General features: G+C 40.3%; 1 protein-coding gene across 3 annotated transcripts in view; it reads left to right on the top strand.

The window, feature by feature from the left end:
* LOC135506060 (ephrin type-A receptor 7-like) overlaps positions 1–15,259 on the top strand; it is a 77,329-nt gene extending 62,070 nt beyond the window's left edge. For 2 of the 3 annotated variants that reach the window (XM_064925439.1, XM_064925437.1), the window contains exons 9-17: positions 551–606; positions 4,270–4,395; positions 4,838–5,023; positions 6,309–6,370; positions 6,544–6,753; positions 7,081–7,230; positions 9,250–9,443; positions 11,018–11,173; positions 11,451–15,259. In XM_064925439.1, coding sequence (XP_064781511.1) covers positions 551–606; positions 4,270–4,395; positions 4,838–5,023; positions 6,309–6,370; positions 6,544–6,753; positions 7,081–7,230; positions 9,250–9,443; positions 11,018–11,173; positions 11,451–11,565 — 1,255 coding nt within the window. In that variant the 3' untranslated portion in view covers positions 11,566–15,259. The remainder of the gene's footprint in view (positions 1–550; positions 607–4,269; positions 4,396–4,837; positions 5,024–6,308; positions 6,371–6,543; positions 6,754–7,080; positions 7,231–9,249; positions 9,444–11,017; positions 11,174–11,450) is intronic. The other variant, XM_064925438.1, reaches the window with a different exon arrangement.
* The last annotated feature ends 1,615 nt before the right edge of the window (positions 15,260–16,874 follow it).

A 16,874-nucleotide genomic window follows, 5' to 3' on the forward strand; every position in this document is an offset into this window, starting at 1 on the left:
TCCTCTCTGTGCGTGTGTGTGCGTGTGTGAGTGTGTGCGTGTGTGTGCCTGCACATCATCATTGGTGTTAAACAGTAATACACTCATGACACTGCCTGTAGCCGTCTCCTCCCAGATCAATCCTCCTGTGTGTCAGTCACCACCCTGCTCTCCTCCAGTGGTCCTTCATTTCTATGTGGATAGCATTTCATCACAGCATGCCTTACATGGGGGTAGAGCCATACACATGTTATTTCTATATCCATTTGACATTAACCTGCATGTCAAAATATAGAACAACCATGTACTGCGAATTACCTGCCCGAGGGTGCATTCAATACATCAATGTTACACATATAACAAGGACTACTAAAGAGTCTTTTACAGAGTATGTATATGGAATACCAGAGGTGGGTACTTTAGTTCAAAATCAGCAGCCAAACAGTGTTCCCATGCTTCTCAACTGTATCTGTAGCATTGTGGTGCTGCATTAAGATTCTAGTAAAACAGACAGTCTTCTGCCTCGGCCCGATCAATTGATTGTGTGTTCCTCCGCCTCTCTCCCTGTCAGGCACTGTGGCTACAGCAAGGCAGACCAGGAAGGAGACGAGGAGCTGTATTTTCAATGTGAGTCCCTTCTTTCCTCATCAGCTCACACACACATTGAAACATCTCACTTACAGCATGCTCCTGCCTGTTGCCTCACAGGAAGTGGGTCCAACAACATTGCCCCCAACTGAGTTTAAAAGTAATTGGCTAAGGTGTATGTAAACTTCTGACTTCAACAAAATGTACATACACCTTAGCCAAGTACATTCCCTGTCTTAGGTCAGTTAGGATCACCACTTTAGTTTAAGAATGTGAAATGTCCGGATAATAGAAGAGAGGATTATTTATTTAAGCTTTTATTTCTTTCAACACATTCCCAGTGGGTCAAAAGTTTACATACACTCAATAAGTATTGGGTAGCATTGCCTTTAAATTGTTTAACTTGAGTCAAACGTTTCAGGTAGCCTTCGCACAATAAGTTGGGTGAATTTTGGCTCATTCCTCCTGACAGAGTTAGCGTAACTGAGTCAGGTTTGTAGGCCTCCTTGCTTGCACACACTTTTTCAGTTCTGCCCACACATTCTCTATGGGATTGAGGTCAAGGCTTTGTGATGGCCACTCTAATACTTTGACTTTGTTGTCCTTAAGCCATTTTGCCACAACTTTGGAAGTATTCTTGGGGTTGTCCATTTGGAAGACCCATTTGTGACCAAGCTTTAACTTTCTGATGTCTTGAGATGTTGCTTTAATATATCCATATAATTTTCCTACCTCATGATGCCATCTATTTTGTGAAGTGCACCAGTCCCTCCTGCAGCAAACCACCCCTACAACATGATGCTGCCATCCCCGTGCTTCACAGTTGGGATGGTGTTCTTCGGCTTGCAAGCCTCCCCCTTTTTCCTCCAAACATAATGACGGTCATTATGGCCAAACAGTTCTATTTTTGTTTCATCAGACCAGAGGACATTTCTCCAAAAAGTATGATCTTTGTCCCCATGTGCAGTTGCAAACCGTAGTCTGGCTTTTTTATGGCGGTTTTGGAGCTTCTTCCTTGCTGAGCGGCCTTTCAGGTTATGTCGATATAGGACTCGTTTACTGTGGATATAGATACTTTTGTACCTGTTTCCTCCAGCATCCTCAGAAGGTCCTTTGCTGTTGTTCTGGGATTGATTTGCACTTTTCGCACCAAAGTATGTTCATCTCTAGGAAACAGAACACGTCTCCTTCCTGAGTGGTATAGCGGCTTTGTGGTCCCATGGTGTTTATACCTGCATACTATTGTTTGTACAGATGAATGTAGTACCTTCAGGTGTTTTTGAAATTGCTCCCAAGGAAGAACCAGACTTGTGGAGGTCTACAAAGTTTTTTTCTGAGGTCTTGGCTGATTTCTTTAGATTTTTCCATGATGTCAAGCAAAGAGGCACTGAAGGTGCCTTGAAATACACAATTTACTCAAGCTTCTAAATCCATGACATAATTTTCTGGAATTTTACAAGTTGTTTAAAGGCACAGCCAACTTAGTGTATGTAAACTTCTGACCAACTGGAATTGTGATAAAGTGAATTATAAGTGAAATAATCTGTCTGTTAACAATTGTTGGAAAAAGTAGATGTCCTAACCGACTTGCCAAAACTATAGTTTGTTAACAAAAAAGAAATTTGTGGAGTGGTTGAAAAACAAGTTTTAATGACTCCAACCTAAGTGCATGTAAACTTCGACTTCAACTCTAGCATCTGGTTGGTATTTGATAGATACATCTATTGAGAAGAGGACACGAGGCTCCAAACTGCAAACACATGAATATGAGAGTTGTCAGAGACTGTGATCCAGGGCAGAGCTGAAAGAGAAAATTCTTCATAAAAAATGTAAAGGCCCAACTTTTCAGCCACTTTGGTAGGATAGGAGGATGCTGTCGACCTCCTGGTGGTACTCGGAGTAGAGATGTAGAGATGTACACAGATATTTACTCTATCCCAAGGTTCCTCTTCTAGGCTCCTTTAACCAATACACACACACGGACACACACACGGACACACACACGGACACACACACAGACACACACCACCCCATCCTAACGATGCCCCGAGAGATGCCGCGACAGACATCTTCCCAAGCGAAGCCCAAATGATCTGTTGCTGTAGGCAAACTGCTGATTGTGAAACAAAGGTTCAAGGTGTCACATGGCCACAGTGGTAGAAAGAGGGCTGTGTTGGCTTTTCGCAATCCTCGGCTGATAAGTACCTGACAGATCAAGCTGCAGGAAGGCATAGGTCCTTCATCTAAAAACACTGGGAGATGGAAATACAAACAAGAGCTCTCCGCTGTGTGTTGTTGGGCCTAATAGAGGGACTGGCAGGGTGACAGAAGCCAGATAGTGCGTGAATTCAACATGTAGGCCCAATTTGTCCTCAGTCTAGTGCCCGGAAGTCGTGGTAAGATGTCTCCCTATCAGATCCAGTGACAGCTTGGATGGACAAAGCAATTATAGGATGGATTGGAGGGAAATATCAGCTGCCATCGCTGGAGCTCCTCGCTGGAACACACTGTGTTTGTGTTTATGTTACTGGATAGGCCAACATGGCTTTCCAGGATGTATGCAGAGGATATTATAACATTTATGTTTGTCATTATTGAGCCTGAAGCTGATTAGTCATTTAATGATGGTGTTTGGTGTGTCTGTTTTCCTTGTTTCTGTCTGAACTGTGTTTTCGCTGTGTGTTACTCTTCCACTATGTGCATCTCATTAAATAGCTTGTGGTATTGAAGTTGGCAGGTTATGTTATAATTAGGTATAATTTGATATGAACAAATTAGGTCAGTGGAACACAGTCATGTACTATAACCCTGTAATTTATTAGTGTGGTGTTATATACATGGGAAGAACTACACTGCTTCTTTGTCAGGCAGTGGCTTTTTTTACCCTACAGATGTAGGATCTTAATTTGAGCCAGTTTGCTACAGCAGGAAAATAATCCTTCAGCAACAGAAATGATCTATTATTATGTGGATCATAATTAATGGAATTATTTATAATCCACATTTTTCGTTAGGGCGTCAAGTCTGACATTTTAAAGTTGAAATTACAAACTTTAGAATCCTTTTAAAAATTTGAATACACATTTCTGTTTCTCAGCAGTGAGTGATCAAATTAAGATCATACATCTCTATGTGCGCATGAATATGTATGAACCTTTCCAGTATCATTGTGTTATAATCGTAATATTGTACTAGTTGTGATAGAACTAAAGTCACCATTATCTGGGTAGCAAAATCCAGAAGGTTATCAAGTCACAGACCATAAGAAAATAACTGTCTTCTATGACTCATATTACAGTATATGAGGGATTGCCTTACCAGACTTTTAAATTCACTGGCAGAGCTTGAGAGACTTAGCTAACTCAAAACCCTGCTCAGTATAGCAGACACCTTTCGCACCAAATCCCATTCTAGGCTGCTGAAATCCTTGTCGCTCCTTTGTGAGGAGGTTAGGAAGAAAATATAATAACGTTTTCATTTCTATTGGAGGAAAATAAAAAAGGAGTAACATAAAATAATAAATGTCTGGTTTAGGGTGTTTGTAGACAGACCTTTTGACATGGATGCTTTCCATCAGCTGGCTGTTTAGCAATTCCTTCTGAATGGTTGCCCTTGGTAATGGTGTGCCTGTCAAGCTCCCGGCCAGCCTGGTGCTCTGTATGCATATTTAATCGTAACAGTAATCCCCTTACCTTTCTACAGTTAAATTTCCAGGCACCAAAACATACATTGACCCTGAAACCTACGAGGACCCGAACAGGGCTGTCCATCAATTTGCCAAGGAGCTGGACGCGTCCTGCATTAAGATTGAGCGAGTTATTGGAGCAGGTGAGTCTGGCTGGTGTCTCCCAGCTCTCTATGTTTAGTCACGTATACTCATACATCATAATGACAACCACATATTTACACCTTGAATGGGGACACGGTTTATCCTCACCGTAAATTGATAGTGGGGAAAAGTTCATTGCAATTAATGTGTGGCCTAGCTACTTTGTAAAAGGCAAGACAATAGCAAAGCAGCTCACAGCTAATAAATTGCTGCCACAATAGTTTTAGAGATGCAGTCAATGAGAGTATCTATATATCCACAGCTTGTCTTATTATGTGTCTCTGCTACACTCCCCAGAGCAGAACAAGATGTCCTACTCCAATTTGTTTTGTCCTGCAGCGCAGCTGTTTTGTCTGAAAACACACTAAGCACTTTGTCAAAACATGAAATGCTAGTTTTTCTTAAGGGTCATGACAGGTTATGTCTCTGTCTGTCTCACAGGAGAGTTTGGGGAGGTGTGTAGTGGACGGATGAAGCTCCCAGGGAAACGGGACACGTCAGTGGCCATTAAAACCTTGAAGGTGGGCTACTCTGAGAAACAGAGGAGAGACTTCCTTTGTGAGGCCAGCATTATGGGCCAGTTTGACCATCCCAATGTTGTCCATCTGGAGGGAGTGGTGACCAGAGGTAAGGACTGCATTCTTTTACATGCACACACACGCATACACACACGCATACACACACACATGACTAAAGCACTAGCAATTGATGTCACCTGTTAAATCCAATTCAATCAGTATAGATGAAGGGGAGGAGAAAGGTTAAATAAGGATTTTTAAGCCTTGAGACAATTGAGACATGGATTGTGTGTGTGCCATTCAGAGGGTGAATGAGAAAGACAAAACATTTTAGTGCCTTTGAACGGGTTATGGTAGTAGGTGCCAGGCGCACGGGCTTGTGTCAAGAACTGCAAGCCTGCAGTTTCCCGTGTGTATCAAGAATGGTCCACCACCAAAAGGACTACAGTCTACATTGGCCAGCATCCCTGTAGAACGCTTTCGACACTATAAGAATATTTTGAAGATAAATACACATCCTAGAGGATGAGAGGACGAGAGTAATAAACTAAATATAGTACTAATGGTCAATAGGGAATTGTCGATGTAAATAGTTGGTCTTCAGTTCAACAGCTGTTTAGAATCTGTGGAATGTCAGTCCTGAACTCAGAGCTACGTTTGCTACATGTGCTACGTTCTGTACATTGAGTCGGGAGCAGGATACTTGTTATTTGGCCATTGGCCCAGTCGTACTGCAAGGACTTTCTGATTGGTCAACCCCAGGCTAGGTTGGGGGGTTATAAATGGCATCCTGTTCCTTTGTTCGGTGGAGAAAAGCTGAGGACAGGGGAGACTAAACATCTACCTCCCAGCAAAACATCTTGATTTGTCCTCAAATAAACCTATTTTTCTCCCCCTGATTTGCTTTGGAGTTTGTGTTATTGAAGAATAACATCAATTGCTAACAACACCTTGTAGTGTCCTTGCCCCGACTAATTGAGGCTGTTCTGAGGGTGAAACGGAGTGCAACTCACATATTAGGAAGGTTTTTCTAATGTTTTGTACATTTTGTGAATCACGTGAATGTGTGAAAAGGTTAAGTTGCCAGACCAACTGCGAGAGGAAGACATGAGAGGAACATTTTACAATATATTTTGCTAGCTGTACAATGTGAAAGTGCTGCAGTCAAGAGGAATGACATTGAGAAGTATCTGATTGAATTAGCCTTGCTCCCTGTTATATTTTTTTCTAATTTAGACAGCCTAATATAAGGGGCAGATGTTAACACTTAATTACAAACAAACGGCTCAAAATAACACTGAGGCGGAAATGTATTTTTAGCGGGCCGTCATTAATAAACACTTGCAAGCCATATTTATGAGTCAATTAACGGAAAGTGTCACCTTTGTTTTCAGGAAAACCGGTGATGATTGTGATTGAATATATGGAAAACGGCTCATTAGATGCTTTCCTCAGGGTGAGAACCTTTCAATGCATTCAAATGGCAAATCCCTTACCAGTTATACATGTATAATACAATATGTTCCCAATAAGAGCTTCTTATTCTATGAATAAAAGCACTGCAATAGCTTTGTGACCTGGATCTCACTGGATCTTGATTAGCTGACGGTTGTCCTCTGTTGTGTACAGAAACACGATGGTCAGTTCACAGTGATCCAGTTAGTGGGGATGCTGCGGGGCATAGCAGCAGGGATGAGATATCTCTCTGACATGGGATATGTCCATCGAGATCTGGCTGCACGAAACATCCTTGTCAACAGCAATCTCGTATGTAAAGTATCTGACTTCGGCCTGTCAAGAGTGATCGACGATGATCCCGAGGCTGTCTACACAACAACGGTGAGTCAATTAAGCCAGCCCCGTATTACTTTCCCTTCCTAGACACCTTGCGCTCTCTCTGAATACTCAAATCCAGCCAACAGCCAATGCATGAAAATGGAGTATAAAATATGGATGCATGCCCATGCATGCCTGTGCTAGCTAGCTATTCAATATGCAAAGCATGCAGTCTATGTGGTAGAGTTTTTGCTTTGAAAGTTGTCAGGTTTTTCTGACCCTGTGTGCAGAGTTATAACTCAATTTTAGTTGATGTTTTAGGGGAAGATGCAGGATATAATTAATGAATGAATCTTTACTCCAGCCATTGACCTGCATTTTACTGAACAGGGTGGAAAGATACCTGTTCGATGGACAGCAATGGAAGCCATCCAGTACCGTAAATTCACTTCCGCTAGTGATGTGTGGAGTTATGGCATTGTCATGTGGGAAGTCATGTCCTATGGGGAACGGCCTTACTGGGACATGTCCAATCAAGATGTGAGTTGCTCTCTTACGTAAAGTCAATTATACACCAAATGTCATGTCAGGTTTCACATGTAGCTCAGGGACTAGCTACCATATTGCCCAGGGATTAACAGAATTAAGAGAATTCTTATAAATGATTTAAACATGGGCCACAATTACTATTCAGAGTTAAATGAGGTGGATTGTTAGGTTTTAATGGATTCCGTTTTAATCAGAGATTGATATTCATAAAATGTATATATGATAATATAAAGAAAAAGAGTAGCTACCCAGCATACAAATAATTTTCTGACTTCAAAACGGCTTTTAACCTTTATAATGAGTTAGGATAATGAAAACCAAATTTGCCATTAGCTGAGTTCAATAATTCCAGAGCTATTTACTTAGTCATGTAGAGCCTTTAGTTTGAACTGCAGTCAGTGCTTTGTTTCAGCTAAATTGGAACAGATGAACATTGCGTAGCTGTTCATCATGCTGATCGGAAAAGTGGCTTTAGAGGAGTTTGGCCGCCAATTCAAACACCAGTAACGATGATACTTACAGATGTAGGATCTTAATTTAATCTAATTTTGTAGCAACTGAAAATGTGAATTATTATGTGGATTAGAATTCATGGATATTTTTTGTAGGGGTTGATACATTTTTTGTTAGGGCAAAACAAGTCTGATATTTTAAGGTGGAAATAAACTTTAGAAGCCATTTTAAACTTAGAATACACTACAAGTTTACAGGAACAGGAACATTCTCAGGAACAAATGAGAGTGATCAAATTAAGATACTACATCTATAAGTAGTAACATTTTTACATTTTTTATTTAACCTTTATTTAACTAGGCTAAGAACAAATCATGATTTTACAATGACGGCCTACCCCGGCCCGGCCCTCCCCTAACCCCGACAATGCTGGGCCAAATGTGAGCTGCCCTATGGGACTCCCGATCACGGCCGGTTGTGATACAGCCTGGGATCAAACCAGGGTCTGTAGTGTCGCATCTAGCACTGAGATGCAGTGCCTTAGACTGCTGCGCCACTCAGGAGCCCAAAATCCACCAATGTTTGCAAATACTAGTCTGGGAGATGCTCCAGTGATAGTTGTCTCCCTTGGCAAAGTTAAAGATGATATAATCCAGTAGGACAAACATTCTTCTCCTCAGCAGAAAAAAACTAAAACGGATTATATTACTCTCAACTCCTCCTAATGGGAAGCCTGCTGATTTAACAATCAGCTGGTAGAAATACTAAACATGATTAGCCATTTTAGTGCTTGACAGGCATCAATGTCAGGGATTTCAGTTCCTCTGTCAAGATGTTGGCAAACAGCTCCTCTGGGATACACAAAGAGAAATATATATTCCTCAACAGTTTCAGTGTTTCGACACTATTCCTTCCATAGTTCAGTGTTGTTTGAATAGCCCTGACAGGAATAACAGATTATTATTTGCAGAAAATAAATCCTAGTATAGAGGAAGAGACTGTTGAGTCTCAAATCAAAGTTTCCCATTGCCCCTAATTTTAAATGTTCTCACGCCATAGACTTTCAATGGACTTGGTTTTGAACTATTGACACAGTGAGAATAGATGTAGCTTTAAGGATATGCAGATTCCCCCCTATTGATGAGACAAACAGTATAAATTATGCATCTAAAGGAAAAAAGTGCCACTGTTGGCTAAATGAATTACAATCATGTCTATTGGTTCTTTATAACAGACAGGAGCAGCTCTTCCAGTGACTAATCTCAGTGCCATACAGGGACATACTATTGCTACTCTCAATAGCTGCTCATTTGGGTCCTGCTACTCTGTGTTCTTGTGTCTCACCATCATCTTTACATGCTGACACTGAGCGATGAACATCCGGTTTGGCTTGTTTCCCCTCGATGTACCACGTCTGTATATAGGGAACCACAAAATACTTATGTACTGACACGTCCTGTTTATCTTGATTAGAGGATGAAATGGTAATGAACTGTAGGAAGTGGTGACTTGTGTTTATGTGGTGGTAATGACTCTCCTGTGTTTCGGTTTTCCCAGGTGATAAAGGCCATAGAAGAGGGGTACCGCCTCCCTGCTCCCATGGACTGCCCTCCAGGCCTGCACCAGCTAATGCTGGACTGCTGGCAGAAAGACAGGGCTGATCGACCCAAATTTGATCAAATAGTTGGCATCCTTGATAAGATGATTCGCAATCCCAATACCTTAAAAACCCCTTTGGGAACATGCACAAGGTAAGGAAAGCTTGTCTCATTAACCCTATGACTGAGCACTACAATACTCTAATGAAATAAATTGAATTTTCAGCTTCATTCATTAGATTTGACCATGTTTGCTACAGATGTAGAATCTTAATTTGACCTACAGGTAACTGACAAAATAATAGAATCACTTGAGTAAATGAGGGATACAAAGTATATTGAAAGCATGTGCTTCCACACAGGTGTGATTCCTTAGTTTAATAAGCAATTAACATCCCATCATGCTTAGGGTCATGTATATAAATGCTGTGCAAGACATTATTTTGGCTACCATTGCTATGCCCCCATAGGATGATAATGCCCCCATCCACAGGGCATGAGTGGTTACTGAATGGTTTGATGAGCTTGAAAACGATGTAAACCACATGCCATGTCTGTCTCAGTCACCAGATCTCAACCCAATTGAACACTTATGGGAGATTCTGGAACAGCTTTTTCCACCACCATCAACAAAACACCAAATGATGGAATTTCTCATGCAAGAATGGTGTCACATCCCCCCCAATAGAGTTCCAGACACTTACAGAATCTATGCCAAGGTGTATTAAAGCTGTTTCAATGCCCTAGTAAGATCATTTATGTTGGTGTTTCCTTTATTTTCTGGCAGTTACCTGTATATTGTCACAGCAAAATAATCATGTGTTTAGTTCACAATGTTGCTTGATTGGTGCTTAGGCTGGAAATGTTGTCAATAAAGAGGTGAATTGGGAGCTTTAAAGGTATGCTGGCCTTCTTGTTATATACTACAATTTCAGCCAGCGAAAAGTAGGCTACATGATGAGTGCTATATTGTTTATATAACTGTGCGTTTTCAGTGAATTTATGTCAATCACGAAGCTCATCTAGAATTCCTGCCGAGCAGGAAAATTCTCAGCAACAAAAGAGTGATCAAATTAAGATCCGTCATCTGTTTAAGACTCTGGAAGTATGTATTGTTTCTTCATATTTCATTCCTATGGAACTACATTAGTGGACAATTCAGAGCATCCAATGGTTGATTTATCCATAGGAGTTCACAGATGAAAGATAAATCCCTGAGAATCAATAAGCCAAAGCAGCTTCCATGGCTTTATGGTCAATAGCAGGGCTTTTAAATCAATCGCTGTAATGAGTTCCTGGGACTTTCAGGTGCTGTGGGAACTCTGGACCCCACTGTGACATTTGTCAAATTAATTATATTTACAGTCTGAACACAATCTCTCTGGGTGAGATTGAGAACGTAACCCCCCTGAAAATGTAAAAAAAAACCTCTTCCGTTTCTGGGGGCCATTGTGGAGGTTTGAAGCGAAAATTGCCATCCAACTGGTGTTGAGGGTTTTTGATAGTTACTTAGCACACATATTTGCCTGAAAAAGAGGATCAGATGGCATAGTCACTTTTGAATTTATTGAAGTGTAAAAAATGTGTTAATTTATTTTTCACCTGCAATTTACTGCACCCCGGGATGTCTTTGGCTGTCTTTGTGTTTTGTTTCCAGCTGAAGTTGTATTTTCTGTGGGAATGTTTTTGCATAAGATGTTAATGTCTTTGACTTGCTCATCCCACAGACCGATTAGTCCCCTGTTAGATCAAAGCACACCAGACTTCACGACGTTCCGCTCGGTGGGGGAGTGGCTGGAGGCCATCAAGATGGAGAGATACAAAGACAACTTCACCGCCGAAGGCTACAGCTCACTGGAATCTGTGGCCAGGATGTCAATCGAGTAATGAACTTTAAAACACTTGTGGATGCCAAAGCCACCATAGCCAGTTCTGGAGAGTTATTTTATAATTCTTTTCTCATTCAAAATCCTTGGATATGCCCGAACTGAATTTAAATTTCATCATTTTGATTCATGAACAAACCTGTCGAGTTTTACATGTATTTTTTTATCCTCCATTTCTCCTTTAATGAAATACCTAGTGATATAAATCATGAGACGTTTTGAGCATCTTTGTGGTACAGTGCTGTGATTTATGATTGGTTGTCTTGTCTTGCAGGGATGTGATGAGCTTGGGGATCACTTTAGTGGGACATCAGAAGAAGATCATGAGCAACATACAGACTATGAGAGCCCAGATGCTAAATCTCCACGGCACGGGCATCCAGGTGTGATGATAGACTACAGTGCCCCCTGTGGACAGGGGGGCAAAGAGCTATATAGAGCAGCGCTAGGGCAGAACTTCCCAGGATAATCATAACAAATCATGTGACGTGACGTCGTCTCCTGTGTCTGACTCTGTTTTTCCGGATGTTATCGGAATTAAAATCATTCCTTTGTTCCTTGGCAAAGGATTTAACCCCTCTTTAGAAGGGGTACCAAGGAGAGATTGAGAGAATACTCCCTGGACACGATGCCGCTCTGAGAAACTCAACCACAAATAGAGATGGAGCTTTGGAAAAGGAGTTTTATCCATATTACCTTGTTCTTTTAACCTTATGAATTTTTGGGGGGGAGGGCACCATGAAAATGGATTTCACTTCAAAAAGAAAAGAAATCCCCCCGAAACTTTTTTCCCTTGCAGTGTTTAAAATTATTTTTTTTTAATTCTAGTTTGTTAATTTTGTTAGTTTCAGAAGGCACAGTGATATGTATGGTACGTAAAGTAATCTAACATATTTCTTTCGCGTTACAATTTTTTCTTCCTTTTATTTTGGACTTGACAACAGGGTAAACGTTCCCATCAAAAGGACAGGGAGGATGAATATGGTGTCTGAACATTTTGGTGGAGATGATTTCGACCAGTTTGTCTTGAGACACTACTGCCTGTTTTAACTGTTTGCAGTGAGTTGTGTTTTTTCTCCCTGATGTTTTTGAAGTGGAAATGGCATCCTGCACCTCAGATCAGTGACTTCAAGGATAGTAGTATTCACTTGGTTTTTTCAAGCTTGTCAGAGTGGCTTGTTGTATGAATTTTTCTGAAGACAGATGCTCTCGTTGTAAAATGAAAACATTTCAAATTTGTATGTAGGAATTGCGAAACAGTTTGACACCAACAAGGCAATTCGATTTCAGATTGATCACAACTTTTATATCTAATATCAAGCATCAAATTGGCAATGTTTATGTTTACCACATGAATTATTTTACCTTATTGTCCAATATACTTTCAATCTGAAATGTTTTGTTGTTTAATTATTTATTTGAACGTTTCCGCAGACAGCACTATAGAAAGGTTGTATTGAAACTTAAAGAGACTTGATCCACCACAAAGGGTTTGAAATGCCTAAACAAACATATTTTTTGTTGTTGGAGCAAATGGTATTTGTTTCCTATTTTGGTGAAAACAGTTGTCAAGGGTGAATCTATGAAAGGCTGTGTATGTTCGTTCTACAAGTAATTGTCCCTTAAAACGAATGTATTCCCATTATTTTTCGGCACTTCTATGTCAAGTTTTTTTGCGATTCACTGAGACAGTCTTTTGTCGGGTTGTATGGACAAGTTCCCTTTTTCTTTGTGGTATCCTGTCATCCTGAACTTGAATAGATCAAATCAAGCGCATGCACAGTGATGGTTAACACAGTCAGTGTAGGGTAGAATAATGAACAGAGCAATAATTAGCCCAAGTGGAAATGGTCCTCTGAGATTTTAAGGTGCTAGGTTTTACACAAATATCAGTTGGGAAAATTCTTTGGAAATGTTCTGTCACCAACAGGAAAAAGGAATATGTTTTGACCTTTTTCCAGTTGAAGATTACCTGCATTATAAGGCTGGGACGATAGATTGGTACAGTACCCCGGAATACCGAGTTATCAAATAATGAAATAGTAATGCCACTTACGAAATGGTATACCGTGGCATGCTAATGACTTAATAACAATGTCCCAGAGTATGAGCATGTTTGGAATATATGGCTGTTACAGTGGACTGAAATGAGTCGTACATATTAGTCATGACATCATCTTTTCCATTGCAGCACACTGCATTTGCAGGCGTTCAGTTCGGTGTGAGGTACACTAACTACACTAACTAATATTATCATAATATATTGAAAATCCTAATACTCCTTATTATGATGCTCATACTCTGAAAATCACATAGCGTCCCAGCCACCTGTTTATTAATATGTCTCTGCTCAAACCTTTCCAGGCAAACAGGGTGATGTAACATGCATAAAAGTGTTTTCTAGGCTTTTTTCCTTAACTTACCTGGCCCTTCGCATGTTAATCACGGCACAGAGATAAGGAATGGGCTCTGCAAAGATGTGCTAAAGAGCCAACCTAATGGTGCCATCGCAGTCTTCTCTTTCTACAACAAAATGAATGTTATCAAGTTGAATATGTCTCCAGCACTCTGATGGTCGATTCACTCATTTCTTTGTCATTTAAAGTAAAGAAAATATAGGTATTTCCAATTGTAATTATATCCAAGGCTGTCTTTATGGACTGATCATAGATTCAGATTTTCAAAGCTGCAGCTTTTCCCAATGGTTTATTTAAGACGCCTTTTAATATGCCTGTAGATTGAATTGGTCTTCAGAAAACCAACCTTGAAACACTATCATGGACTATGGCTGCAAGCTTAGTTTTTGTAAAGCTATTAGTGACTTTGTCTATTTTTTCCTAGATTAATTTCCATTGTGCTCGGTCCAAAGGGACTCACACCTGTGGGGGGGGTACCCAGGGAATCAGACCATGCCCAGCCTGCTCTGGGCCCCATGTCACAGACAGACCCATTCTTTATCCATACAGCAAAGCTCAGCAATTGGGAACATGCCAGCCCTTTGAATTGAATACCAGCGTAAAGTCATTCAGTCAGCACAAAACTCCCCAGTTCACAGGAAGGCAAGCAGGCTCTCTCTTTCTTTCTTTCTCTCTCTCTCTCTCTCTCTCTCTCTCTTTCTCTACTCTCCCCTGCTCTGATCTCCAACAGCAGGCCCCTAGGGGCCTTCACACCCCGGAGCTGGAGGCCCCCACTCCCCCTCCTCCCTCTCTCTCTGAGTCTGGGGTCCTGTAGAGACAGCAATTTTGAGCCAAATTGAGATTAAGACCTGGATACAATCGATCTGCCATATAAATAATCTGTAACCTTCACAGGCCTTCACAACCTTCCATCCTCATGGTTCCTCTCCGCTTTTACTTGGTTTCTTACCCGGTTTCTTGTTGAGGATGTTCAAGTGAATATATGGGGATGTTGTTCTATTTCAACAAAGCTGAATGCAGTTTGTGTGGTGAGTTGATTGGATTCAGGAATGAGAACACATTTTAAATACAAAGTAGAATGGTTATTATTTTCAAACCTTTTGGACAAACTGTTGGAAATTGTGGACACGCCTTTGCAATACATAGGTGTTGGATGATTCCAAAGAGTTCAGCTGTTGATTGTGTCAGAAAGATCTGAGGTTCGAGGGGAACTTTGTATATGTTCTAATTGTAAAACCTGTACATTTTTATTTATATAGTTGTCTTTTTACACACATTACTCTGTAGTGAGCTCTGAATACATTGAAAATGCACTATATTTTTCTATCTCACTTGCAGATGATTATTGTCACCCAGAAGATTTCAGTTGTACATACTTTCTCATTTAGGACCAAAGACAGGTTTTCCATTTAGAATTGTATTTTGTTTTTATTTTCTCTTTTAGTTTAATGTACAGTTATATGAATTGTCAATGTATTATTTATTTTTTCTGTGATGAGAGTATTGAGTATTCATCGGTCAAGAGTATTTTCCCCAAACAGCAGAACTTTAAAATCATTACTTCTTAGACAATTTCCTGTTACATAGGACATTTCTTTTTTGCTTTGTAACCTTTGTAATAGACTGTACATATATTTTTGAAAATATAATACAATCTCTATAGAAATCTTTTGTTTCTCATTGGATTCTTTTCCATCATAAATAGCTACTATTATAAAGGATTTCCATGTAAACGTGGTACAACCTTTGCTTTTAAACAGTTTCAAAGAGTTTAATATATTCATCAACACACACCATTTTGTAAATCATTAATTCGTGTTCTTTGAAAGTTAAAGTAAGAATACAATCTAAGTAGTTTTGATTCAATTTAAACAAATGTGATACATGACTGTTTGTGTTTTTGTGATAGTGTGTGTGTGTGTGTGTGTGTGCGTGCGTGCGTGCGTGCGTGCGTGCGTGCATGCGTGCGTGCGCGCGCGCGTGCGTGTGCGTGTGTGTGTGAGACTGAGTGACATGGGAGGGTACAGTCTATATGAAGAACAATAGCTGGGATGTTGTCATTAAGAAGACATTACTAAACGTCCAACATTGCACAAAACATCTAATTAAGCTCCATCCTGAGGGATTTTATACAAAGGAATCTTAATCGATTTATAAGGATTATATCTCCTGTTATTCTAATATTTATTTTATTAAGTTGGAATGGTATCAACATCTCGTCCCACGGGCTGATGGACTGCAATCATTATTAAGGGTTGCACCCCAAATAGCACCTTATTCCCTTTATAGTGCACTACTTTCGACCTGTGCCCGTAGGGCTCTGGTCAAAAGTTGTGTACTATATAGGGAATAGGGTGCAATTTGGGATGCAGCCGTAGTGTATATTTCTAGGGGAGTTTGGCCCCCATCCATGCATTTTGGGGTGAGTAGGAGAGGCTCTATGGCTACTCCTCTGTCACCACTAATCCCTACAGTACACTACAGCCTGCTTATCGTCCTGCCATCTGACATGGACACAGAAATGTTTGAGTATTTTGATATACACAGTAGAGTTGGACTGATTTAATAGCAACAGAGTGTTCTTCCATCCTCATGGTTCCTAGTTTGGCAGATTTATGCTTAGGGTCCATTGGTAGGTTGGTTGTATGTTATCGTGTTTTTTTCTCACGACTGCAGGCTGATTGGACATAGTATTGACGTTGAAAATGTGAACTCCAACAGAACAAGTATAGAAAAGAAGCTCTGCAAGTTTTCCTGTAAAAGTTGGGTTTTATTTTCAATCAGTTGCTTGAGGCGTTGCAATACTTATCTTCCCTATAAAACCCTTTTCTCAATGTTTGAATAGGAAAAGTTGATATCTCCCAGATATGCTGCACTTAACTCAACCATCAGACAGAGAGGGAGAAAAACTGGAAGACAGCCAATAGAGGATTAAGGGAAATAAATAATTTATATTTTGCAATTCTGCAAAAATCTGAAGCACTAGTTTGCCATTATTCATATAATTCACATCTAATACCAAGGTCAATAGTGATATTGTTGAAATATATAAGAATACACTTTGCCTGGATTGGATAATACCAGGTTAAAAAACTCATGACCCTTTTAAATAATGAGGGCTCATCATCCAATGGCCAGCTGTGTTCTGCTGGGCAGTATACTGTACATGGAAATCAGATGAACGGTAACCCACTGGGGACAGAAGTCAATTCAATATCTATTCCACGTTGGTTCAACTTAATTTTATTAAAATGGCGTGGAAACAACATTGATTCAACCAC

Source organism: Oncorhynchus masou, chromosome 19 (assembly GCF_036934945.1).
Source record: "Oncorhynchus masou masou isolate Uvic2021 chromosome 19, UVic_Omas_1.1, whole genome shotgun sequence".
In the NCBI taxonomy this organism is placed as follows: Eukaryota; Metazoa; Chordata; class Actinopteri; order Salmoniformes; family Salmonidae; genus Oncorhynchus; species Oncorhynchus masou.